The sequence below is a fragment of the Mauremys reevesii genome, linkage group 4 (assembly GCF_016161935.1).
Source record: "Mauremys reevesii isolate NIE-2019 linkage group 4, ASM1616193v1, whole genome shotgun sequence".
Classification (NCBI taxonomy): domain Eukaryota; kingdom Metazoa; phylum Chordata; order Testudines; family Geoemydidae; genus Mauremys; species Mauremys reevesii.
The window spans coordinates 135,528,974-135,540,278 of NC_052626.1; the positions used below are offsets into that span (position 1 = coordinate 135,528,974).

Genomic DNA, 11,305 nt, shown 5'->3' on the forward strand with positions numbered 1-11,305 from the left:
GCAAGGGCTTAACTAAAGGTGCTATTTTTTTTTAAAGCAGATTTAATCATACTAGTGTAACTTTGTGTGTAGGCACTCAAAGCAATTCCTACTTGGCTTATATCCGTTTAGCCTGCACCTATACATTATGAATGCAAGCTAAACTAATATAAGAATTTTCAAACAGATATAAGTGTGCCCACACAGAAGCTTGCACCCGGTTAACTAAATTGATATAAAGTCTGATTTAACTTAAACCACTGTGAATTTTGTGTGTAGACGGGCCCTAAATATGGAAAGGTAAAAAGCAAATTCTCTCAACTTGAGGCCTGTCTAAAATATAATACGATGTCCTAATATGGTTTGAGTGTTTTGACTATGTAGAGACCACCAATCAGTGTTACAACCATGGCTTTGTCTTGCTGTGCTGATTGGCTCTCTAAGGGAGCTTTTCACAATAGTTGTGTTATTCTGTGTAAAACTCACTGCATTTAGGTTGGAGTTTTCAAAATATGCCTTATTCTCTGCTTAACATTTTCTCCCTATCAGTAAGCAACAACTTTGTCCTGTCAGCTTAATTCAGTGTGTGTGTGACGTGCTCCCAAGACCCTCACAGTTGATATGTGGTTAATTTAGCAGGTGAACTGAAAGAGCTTATTTCTTACTCAGCCACTCAATACTGTGCTGGAAGAGGCAATTGGGTTACAGTGGTTTACCGCCCTTTAAAAGTTGCAAGGACCTTTCTATATAGCTGGCACTATGGGGAGGGCTTTTCATAAATGTTGCTTTCTAGTTCTCACCAATAAAATCTGTAACATGCCTGAAATACAGAAAATGTTTGGATAAATATTTTTGAAGAAATCATGTGGTTGTGATTCCTCTTTCATATTATAGTAGTTCAATTTTTTTTTCTCCCTTCTCCCTCCCATTCTAGGTTCCTATAACTTCATCTCAGTAGTCCTCGGTAAGTAGTTTACTACAAAGACTTGGGGTTAGATTCACAGGTAGGGTAGATAGAAATAGCTCCACTGACTTCAGTGGAGCTATGCTGATTTACACTAGTTGAACATCTGGCCCATTGTTTCTAAACCTTCTTTATAGAGTCAGTTTCCCAGCTTTCAAACCTTTGCTTCTCCACGAGACTACATGTGAACCAGAAAAAGTACAGTACCTCCATAATCAGACTCTTTTTAAAAACCTCACTTCCTGGTGGAGTTCCCTAAGGCTTGAGATTACATTGTCTAGAACCCAGCAACTATTTTATGTCCAAAAAACGTATTCACCAAAGCCACTTGGCCTAAGATTTTTGTCGGCTTTGTTAGCATTCTTCAATTTTACTGTAGGGCTTCCTCTAGAGCACCTGGCTCAGGTCTGGTCTACGCTAAAATATTAGCTCAGTTTCACTGTCAGTAAGGGGTGTGAAAAATCCACACCGGAATGGAGTTGGTAAGCCAACCTATGTCCCTGCATAGACAGTGCAAGATCAATGGAAGAATTCTGCCATTGACCTGGCTACCACCTTTTGGGGAGGTAAATTACTTACGTAAATGGGATAGGTAGCGTCTACACTAATGTGCTACAGCAGCACAGTACCTTGGGTTTTTCATATACTAGAACATAGTTGATCTCCTCATTTCAAGCAGTCTGAAGTGCTCTAGGTTTTAGACAATGGGTTGTGAATGGTGACCCATTTGTGCATGGTGTAAATCTCCTTTTGTTTGTGCCACTATGAATCCACATATTATATTTAAACACTAATAGATGGTCTTATTCACAGTGAACTTTTTGAATGCAGTAATGTTATGTTTTTGCCTAAAGATCAAAACCTGAGAAGGGTACAATATGAAATGTTAACTTTGTAAACACAGACAATAACTCAGGATTCAGAAACCTTTATAGATTCATAGATTCTAGGACTGGAAGGGATCTCAAGAAGTCATCGAGTCCAGTCCCCTGCCCTCATGGCAGGACCAAATACTGTCTAGACCATCCCTGATAGACATTTATCTAACCTACTCTTAAATATCTCCAGAAATGGAGATTCCACAACCTCCCTAGGCAGTTTATTCCAGTGTTTAACCACCCTGACAGTTAGGAACTTTCCCCTAATGGCCAACCTAAACCTTCCTTGCTGCAGTTTAAGCCCATTGCTTCTTGTTCTATCCTTAGAGGCTACGGTGAACAAGTTTTCCCCCTCCTCCTTATGACACCCTTTTAGATACCTGAAAACTGCTATCATGTCCCCTCTCAGTCTTCTCTTTTCCAGACTAAACAAACCCAATTCTTTCAGCCTTTCTTCATAGGTCATGTTCTCAAGACCTTTAATCATTCTTGTTGCTCTTCTCTGGACCATCTCCAAATCTTTCTTGAAACGCAGTGCCCAGAACTGGACACAATACTCCAGTTGAGGCCTAACCAGCATAGAGTAGACTTCTCGTGCCTTGCTCACAACACACCTGTTAATGCATCCCAGAATCTTGTTTGCTTTTTTTGCAACAGCATCACACTGTTGACTCATATTTAGCTTGTGGTCCACTATAACTCCTAGATCCCTTTCTGCCGTACTCCTTCCTAGACAGTCTCTTCCCATTCTGTATGTGTGAAATTGTGGTACAGATAGAGGAATGCCATTACCTCTTAACTTTGTTTGGGATTTTGTGAGTTAATTAAAAATCTGCAAAGGCCAATAATACCCACTATTTCTGTGTTTCATAAGCCCATTTGTCAGACTAATTCAGTTCTCTCCTTGTTCTCTCTCAGGGATCGCAGGTGGCGTGCTGCTGCTTCTCCTGGTGACCATCATTATGTGGATTATGACTAAGCAGAATGCAGGGTGAGGGATTTTTCTAAATTTCCATTCATTTTAATATGTGTATGAACTGTTCTTTCGTTCCACTGTTTAATGCTGGCCAAACATTTCATTAAAAGAATCATGATCTCCATATACAACAATGGGACAAAAGAAATAGGTAATCACTAGCGTAATTTTGTGAGTCTGCAGGTGGTGATAGTTTAATGTTCTTCACATACCAATCTTTATATATAATATTTAAAAACTTCTCTCCCTCCTAGTCTCTTTGCTCTGGAAGAAGCATTGTTATAATGTATTTTTACAAAAATAAACCCAAAACATTATTTTCAGTCACCAGGATATTGGCATGATACAAAGAAATAAGGCTCATGATGAATTTTCCCCCTTTATATCCAAAGGGATTTTTTTTGGGTGGGAGGGAGGGCGCATCTCTGTAATATACTAACATTTGAAAAGAGAAAAAGGATGTAAAAGGTTGTTGTTGTTTTTTCCTTTTTCCCCTGCTTCTTTTTTACCTTTGAAATATCAGCGATGTAACATGGTTCTCTCAGGTTTTGTTGGAAGACTTTCTGGGACTAGGAATGGAAGTAGTTTTGAGAATGTGTATTGTGAGCCCTCAAACTTTAATTGCAGGGGCAGAAGGTGTTTAAAAATTACAACAACAAAAAACCCAAAAACCCTTTCTCTCCCTTCTCCAAACTGTCAGACAATAGGCTTAAATAGTGGTAAACAAAGTGTCTTAAACAGTCTGGTCCAAAATCCTTTCCACTTGCTTTATGTTCAGTTTCTTGTGATGTCCTGTGGTAGCCTTATTATTTCTCTAGTTGCCAATAACTGAATTTCTAGTAATAAAACCATTGAGGCTGCTCGGCTATGTAACAAAACAGCATTAAAATGGAATAAGCCCTATTTTTTCCTATTTTGCATATCACCTTTCAATGAAGATTTCCCTCCCCACTCCTACCAGCCCTCTTATATCAGAAGGCTTTAATATCAGAACCCTCCTCATCTTTCGTCTTGGTAAATTAATTAATCTTGGTGTCCTCTGATGTTATCAGTGAGACCTCAAATATCTTCAGATCAACTTTCCAAACTTCAACAGCCATAAAACTCTGGAATTAATTTTGAGGCTAAATATAAATGTACTTCGTCTCTCCTTTTAAAAGAAACTAAATTAGAGTTTTCCTTTGAAAATGTAATTTATTTTTCCTCTCCACTGTTCAGCTATTACTATACACATGAAAACAAGTACCAGATACCTTCGACCCACATAACTGAACAAAAAATTTCATTTGCACCATAGCAGGTATGGGCTTATTTTAAATCACCTTCTTCAATATAAAAATGTTAAAATTGTGGTGAATGATGTGTGCTCTAAACTTACTCTAATGCAGTGATACTCAGACTGAGGCTTGAGAGCTGTAAGTGGCTCTTTTCTGTGTCTTCTGTAGTTCTTTGCAGCACATATTAAAAGTTATTAACCAATCTGGATGCTTTTACTATGTTAGCCAATTTCCAACTTGCAGTGAGTTATTAACTTATTTGCTGTGAGAATAATATTAATTTTCTACTACTGTGGCTCCTTTAGGTAATGATGATTGTTAATTTGGCTCCTGAACCATAGAGATCTGAATATTACTGCTCTAATGCAAAGACACTGTATGTTGAATGGAAAATGACTACTTTTCTCCCAATCTTCTTGCTCCTCTGGTGCTTGAATAAAAATAGTACCTGTTGTAACCACAAACACTTCTGGTTTGCCTAAGCTTTTGTTTGTAGCAAATGAGATCACATTTGCAATGTCATACCCCTTTTTTGGAAGCTAGAACAGAATCAGTTCTGAAGCATTACTTGCATATAATTATGTTTCCATCTAGTACAAAGGAAGATGGAAATCATGGGTCAAATGTTACCTAGCTTTGAAACCATGTTTTGTTTGTAAAGTTGTAGGGAAATCTGTTCTCTATACAACTTATTCTAACCACACTAGAAGAAGGCTCAAACAGTTCTTTGGGTCTGTCTGCTTAAATGTGTGTTGTGGTGGCTGCTCTACTTACAGTTTAATCTGCATTTAGTCCTGTGGCTGTCACTGTCCATAATGCAAACCGACTTTTGCTGGTGTTGCTTCTCTTTAGAATGCTGACACTTGACATAATGGCACCAACAGCTATCTGCCTTTATACTTCAAATATACCCACCACCTCCTGATTGTGCATTATACAGCATGAAATACAATTTTACATGAACAGCATGTACAAGTTTACAATGTGCTATTTATTTTGACTTGTTGTAAACAGATTTTTAAAAGATCTGAGAATCTTTCCCTGGGAAATGTAAAATTTTCAAAAAGATTACTTTTTGTCCAAGTGAAAATAATAAAATTGCAATAAAATGTTTCTAAACATTGGTAGGAGCATAGAAGAACCTAGTTTTGTTTTAACATTGGTGTATCCCTTTCTGCAGGCAGGAAACCGCTTCTCATCATGGTCGAGTATTTTGTCTGGAGAATACGGAAGCATTTCCTTCACCGTCTTTGTGGGTAATTTACCTTCTTGCAACGAAGTTCCCTAGGGGAAAATGCAAAGCCATAGCATATTGCGACGTTATTACTGCAGCTGCTTCCATTAGATGCTTATAGCAGTTTAGTTCATTAAGATCAACTTTACACAGCACCAGACTGTAGCTTTTAGGCCTCCTTCATACCCTCCTGCTGTTTGTCCATGAAAACGTCTTGCATGCAGACTTCTGAAATGAACAAGACACGCTGCAGCATCAAGGATGCTTACTCCTCAGATTATGCTCTGGCCTTCTTTCCTTTTCATGGAAATTCTTGTTTCTGAGCAGTTGACTAAGCAATCTGTCACCTGGAGGAGGAGAAGACACAAGGGCTGCTGAGCCTGCCTTGATTAGAAACTGCAAGCACAAGACCCTGAACTTCCTCCTGAGCATGCTTCATTGAGTGCCACTTCATTGAGTGAAAAGTCTGGGAAGCTTGTGTGTGTGAAAAAGGAACCTTTAATTTTGAGGAGTTCATGGATTTTATAAGAGTGCTTCATGACTGCCAACCCTCTATCTTTTTAGTTTTACTTGCTCTTCAAAGACACAGCACTTAATGTCCTTCACCTTATAGTAGAGATACAATCAACTTTTTACAACCCTTTGTAATTTTTAACCCCTCTAAAAATAAGACTAGGATGAAATTTTGCCTTCAATATTTAATTTTTTCTTCTTGGATCACTTACTTTAAAATGACTTAATAGGAATGAAACTACAGATTAAATGTTTTAATACTGATTTTAAATCAAAAGCTTTCTTTAAAATGTTGTTTGGAATTTATAATACTGCTATAAGGGGGAAAATATTTGTTTGGAAAGGAGATTTGTGAATTTACAGCAACACATTTTTAAAAACAATCTTGATAATCTTGTGATGCAAGATACTGATGATGCCTCCATCTTTGGAGACCTTGCCATGTTTTTGAGCAGAGGTTCCTACACTGAATTTCTAATCTGAACTACAGTTAAAAGAACCTGCATACGAAGAAGCAAATGCCTCCTTTAAACCAGGTAAAGGGACTGATCTTGCAGTAAAATAATCCCTCAATTATACATTGATTGAAGGCCTTTGTGAATGCCAGTTGCAGTACAAAGATGTTATGACTCATTTTGTCCTTGATCCAGGGATTAAGAATGGGCAGATTCACAAACCACATGTCAACTCCAGGCCTCTTGTGCTACCAGGAGACTTGTAGCAATGATGGTGTGGTTGTCTGATAGTGGTAAGTAGCCTAATAGCTTTTCTACATGGGAAAGTTGACTGATATAACTAAAGCAGAATAGCTGTTCTGGAACACTTGTACTCCAGTATAATTCCCTCAGGTGGACACACTATTCTGGAATAAAAGTGACTTTATTCTAGAATAATTGTTTACTTTCAAAGTAATTATTTTGAAATAAGAGGACTCTTCCACAATGAGAGTCCACAAGGGAATTATACCAAAAGTTGGCATAGCTGTACCAGAATAATCAATTTCCTCACACAGGCAATCCCTAAGTGACATCTTTTTAATGATTAAAAAATGAAACCCAAAAGCTGCCAGATAAACCAAAAACAGTAGATTTAAGTCTAAGAGCTGGTCCCAGTGGAGTTACTGGCAAAACTCCCATTGATTTCACTGGGCTCAAGCGTTGGCCTTCAATATGCAGCCTTTTCTTTCTATGCTTAATGCAGGGTGTCTGAACAATGTGCACTGTTTTATATAAGCAACAATTAAGAACTCTAAAGTGCATCATACATTTTACAAGCATCTGGATTTACTTCAGACCTTACTGTTCCTGTGGTGTTTACACAGTGCTCTAGGTTTGTGTGAGGCTTTTGGCAAGTGAAACAGGTCTCTACACTGAAGAGCTCACAGACTAAGATATGCTGCATAGAAATGTCATCAGGCAATGGCTGAGAGTCTCTAGACAAAAGAGCCTTTTACTCTTTAAGCCTTCGGCTATTAAATATGGAGCCCATAGTCAATAAGGCAAAGATTTTTTTCTTCAACATCTTGAAACAGTATTAAGCTCAAGTATGGGTCAGCATTGGTGAAAAGTATCATTGTAAATGCAGTGTAGTTTGAAAAGATCCGACAAATGTGCAGTGACTTACATTTAGGTTAAATTGTGGAGAAAATGGCCAAAGTGACAGGCCTGTTCTGTACAGACAGACAAGTGCATTAGTCTGTTCACCTTTCTCCCCCCTCCCTTTTTTTTTTAAATCTGGCTTCACACCTTCTGACTGTTCACTGGGATGGTAAGTCAGCTAAGCATCTCTCAAGCATTCTACTATATACTTCAATATGCATTTTTAAGAAGGAACTATAAAGCCTCATTACTTGTTTCCTAAATGGGGGTGACACTGCATCTTTCAGCCCATTTTCAATAACTAATACAGTTAAGACTATAAAAACTGCTTGGAACAAGCCAGAGAGACTTATAGTTGACAAGCATTCTGATAAGTAAAACTAAAAAAGTGGTTTCAATATAGTAGCTCTACTGCAACCAAACTCACAAATTAAGTGTTGTGGTTAGAGTTGGGAAAAGGGGTGGTAAAGGGTAGGAAAAGGAAGAGAAACAGATTAAACAGTCTCTCACTGGGCTTATGTTCAGTGCTTAGAGCAGTGATACTCAGACTTCAGTGGTTGAGGAGGCAAAATTAGCAATTATTACCCAAAAGAGCCCCTGTAATGTGAATTCACGGTTTCATTTACTAGAGCACTATCTATTCATATTTAGACAGTAAATCTAGTGTAACATTTAGTAGCAAACTTTTAAGTAGCATCACTTATTGGAGCAAATGTTGCTCTCTCTGCTTTTGGACTAGGACTAAACAACGGTTTTCCTAGGATGACCTGTCTCTACCCATCACCCTAGCACTGTCCCACCCACAGCCAATGATTAACCCCCCACAAGCGCTGTGACGATGGGGGGGGGGATTAACTCCCCCTTTATTCCAACGCTGCTGTGCCTGTGCCATTGAGCAGCAACACCAACCAGACGGGACACGCGCCTGCGAGCAGCGCTTTCCTAGCACGCCGCAAAGCGGAGACACAAAGCTCGGGCGTGGAACTGCAGCAGTTGCCAGCGCCCAGAGAGCAGCCCTCGGGCCCGAATCCCTCGGGCGCGTTTCTGCCTCCCCGGCCCGGGCTTCTCGCTCCCCGCAGCCGGAGGCTGAACGCTGCGCTCCCCGCTTGTGCCAGAGCGGAGCTGGGGACAAACCAGGGGCCAGCGGCGCCGCGAGGCCTTTGCAGCCACCTCCGGGGGGGCGGGGCCGCGCTGCGCGAGCTTCGCCCCAGGCTCCCCTGGGGGAAGCAGCTCGGCCACGCCTCGGCTAAGCTGCGCGCGCAGCTGCGGCCTCTCGCTCCCTCGCCCCTTTAGCTGCGGCTGTAGCAGCACTGCGCGTGCCCGCGGCCCCCTACGCCCTGGCACGCGCCATCCAATAGGCGACGGCGACGGCGGGGTTCCGCACATGCGCAGTGTGCGGCGGGGCGTGGTCCTCGAATGCGGTGCTGGTGGGCGCCATGGAGCTGCCTCGGCCGAGCTGGGCTCCGCGTCTCTCGGCGCTGCTGGTGCTCGCGCTGCTTTCCCGGGGAGCGCTGGGTGAGTGTCGGGGGCGCTTCCCGGGCCCCCCTTTCCCTGGGCGGGGCTGGCCGGGGAGAGCAGGGGCTGGGGCTCCAGCTGTTCCCAGGTGCAGGAGGGGAGCGAATCCGGCGGGGGGAGACTGGGGGCTGGTCCCGGTGGGTTGGGATCCGTTTCCCTGTCTGCCATTGACAGAGCAGGGGTCTGCCGGCCAGGCTTCCAGAGGGGGCTTAGTATCAGCGGGGTAGCCCTGTTAGTCAGGATCTGTAAAGAGCGAGAAAGAGTCTTGTGGCACCTTATAGACTTACAGAAGAATCGGAGCATGAGCTTTCGTGGGTGAATACCCATTTCGTCAGATGAATGTAGTGGAAATTTCCAGAGGCAGGTATAAATACACAGGCAAGAAATCAGTCTAGAGCAGGTCTGCACAACTCGTAAAGCGGCGAGGGCCATGTTACTCCAAAGAAAACAGCTGAGGGCTGAACCCCTCCCCCCGGCCCCGCCGACCTCCCCAGCGCCGCCCCTAGTGCCACCCCCCCAAAACACAGCACCCCCCCGAGCACCGCCCACCCCGTGGAAACAAACCCTCCTTCCCTAGCGCTGCCCCACCGAAACAGGGATATTGAACCTTGGTAATATGTTATAGTGGGCTCCTAAAGTAGTATAATTAAGGTAAAACAAAAATGTATTTTTGCTAGAAGTAGAATAAGATCTTCCCCCAACTTTGTAATCAGTTGCCCTGTTGAATGACTGAGGAAGGCGTGGAAGGCAGGCACCTCCAGACATCTGCAACCTTTGGCGAGGGAATGGGAGCCAGACTAGATCAGTAGAACAGGTCACCCACTGACTCCTCGCTCATCTCCTCAACACTCCCCCCCTCCCCCCCTACTCACCACCCGCCATTGCCCACCTGCTTGCCTCCTCAGCTCCCCACCCACCTGGCTCGCCTCCTTATCCCCCGCCACTGCCCCCCGCCTCTTCAGCCCCCCCCTCACCTGCCGCTTGCCTACTCACCCCCCGTGGGCCGCACAGTGAGCCCACGCGCACCCTATGTTGTGCAGGCCTGGTCTAGAGATAACGAGGTTAGTGTTGCATTAGGCAAGGTCGTCCCTAGGGTGGCGGCTGATGCTGGAAGTGGTGCAGTTCTTCTCCATCTCCTCACGTTTAAACGTTATTCGGCATCCCTTCTGAAAAAAAATCATAAAATCACCAAAACGGCTGTAATGCATAGAAACATTTTTGACCAAATTTGCAGGCAATATATATGTTATGCATTTTTCTATAATGTTTTGACTGGTTAAAACAAAAGTTTGTAGTCACAGGACAATATGAGCTTAAATGAAATATTAATTGGGCCCAAGCAAGAAGGAGAAGCTCTCTCTAGTCTATTGGGTAGACTCTTCACATGACACATGGGTTCCATTTTTTCTGCCTGCTCAGGAGGAGGAGGAGAAGGGGTTTAGCTTGGCATCTCTCACTGTAGGCTCTTCTTTTAATTAGCTAAGACCTGGGGGTACAAAAATGTGAATCACTCTTTTGCCCCCCCCTCCATGGGTCAGGCTGTGGGAGACCCCTGTTCAAACCCCTCCTCTGTGAAGGGATTTGAACAGGGGTATCCCACCTCCCAAGGACCTCTTTCCCCCCCCAACCAGACCACCCCGTGACCCCTGCACCCAAGGGAACCTGAGAGGTGGGGGGATCATTGTTTAGACCTCTTCTGTTTCCAGAAAGACAAGAACCTCCTGAGAAAGGAGGGGATTTAAACAGGGGCCTCTTACCCCTCACCTGGGAGGTGATCCATCCTTGTCCAAGCCTCCTCTTAACAGGCCGAGGGAAGATTTGAACTGGGTTCTCCCACTTTCTATGTAAGTAGCCGACCCACGGGGCTATAGTTATTTTTGTTGGTCCAATTACTATTTAATTGAAGTGCAACAGCTTCAAGAGGCAAGAGTGAACTAGCAACTGTGAGTTTCCCAGGGGAGTAGCCTAACCGCTGTAGTGTAGAAGGCTTCTTGTCTTTAATTTGGCCCAATTACTATTTAATTTACGTGGAGCAGCTGCAAGAGGAAAGACCTAAGGAGTTCCCAGTTCAGTCTCCTTCTCAGGAGAGGGAAGGAGTTGAACCAGTAACTCTGTGTCCCATAGGAGTAGCTTAACCACTGTCCCATAGAATTTTGGGGGAGTTACACTGGCATAGTTATAGGAAAATAACTGTTCTGCTTAGTTATGCCAATCCATTTCTGCATGTAGAAAAACCCTTAGACTACTTACCAGTATCAACCCCACTATAATTGGTACAAGTTTTCCCCATCTTGCTGGCTCTGCAGCTTCCATTGGCCTCCACTAGGAGCAGGTGAGACAGGTTGCTGCTTGCGGGGAGCCACTGGAGGTG

At 43.1% G+C, this 11,305-nt stretch overlaps 1 protein-coding gene and 1 long non-coding RNA gene across 3 annotated transcripts in view; one reads left to right on the top strand and one right to left on the bottom strand.

Moving 5' to 3' along the window:
- Nucleotides 1-6,085, top strand: part of LOC120403910 (complement receptor type 1-like) — a 55,304-nt gene extending 49,219 nt beyond the window's left edge. For both annotated transcript variants that reach the window (XM_039535860.1, XM_039535861.1), the window contains 4 exons: nt 914-943; nt 2,740-2,812; nt 4,016-4,097; nt 5,255-6,085. In XM_039535860.1, coding sequence (XP_039391794.1) covers nt 914-943; nt 2,740-2,812; nt 4,016-4,094 — 182 coding nt within the window. In that variant the 3' untranslated portion in view covers nt 4,095-4,097; nt 5,255-6,085. The remainder of the gene's footprint in view (nt 1-913; nt 944-2,739; nt 2,813-4,015; nt 4,098-5,254) is intronic.
- Nucleotides 6,086-8,625: 2,540 nt separating this feature from the next.
- Nucleotides 8,626-10,805, bottom strand: LOC120403925. Its single transcript, XR_005597804.1, has 3 exons — nt 10,692-10,805; nt 9,928-10,100; nt 8,626-9,177 (listed from the first exon to the last, which is right to left on the bottom strand). It is a non-coding gene; the product is annotated as an uncharacterized LOC120403925 (long non-coding RNA).
- Between the last annotated feature and the right edge of the window lie 500 nt (nt 10,806-11,305).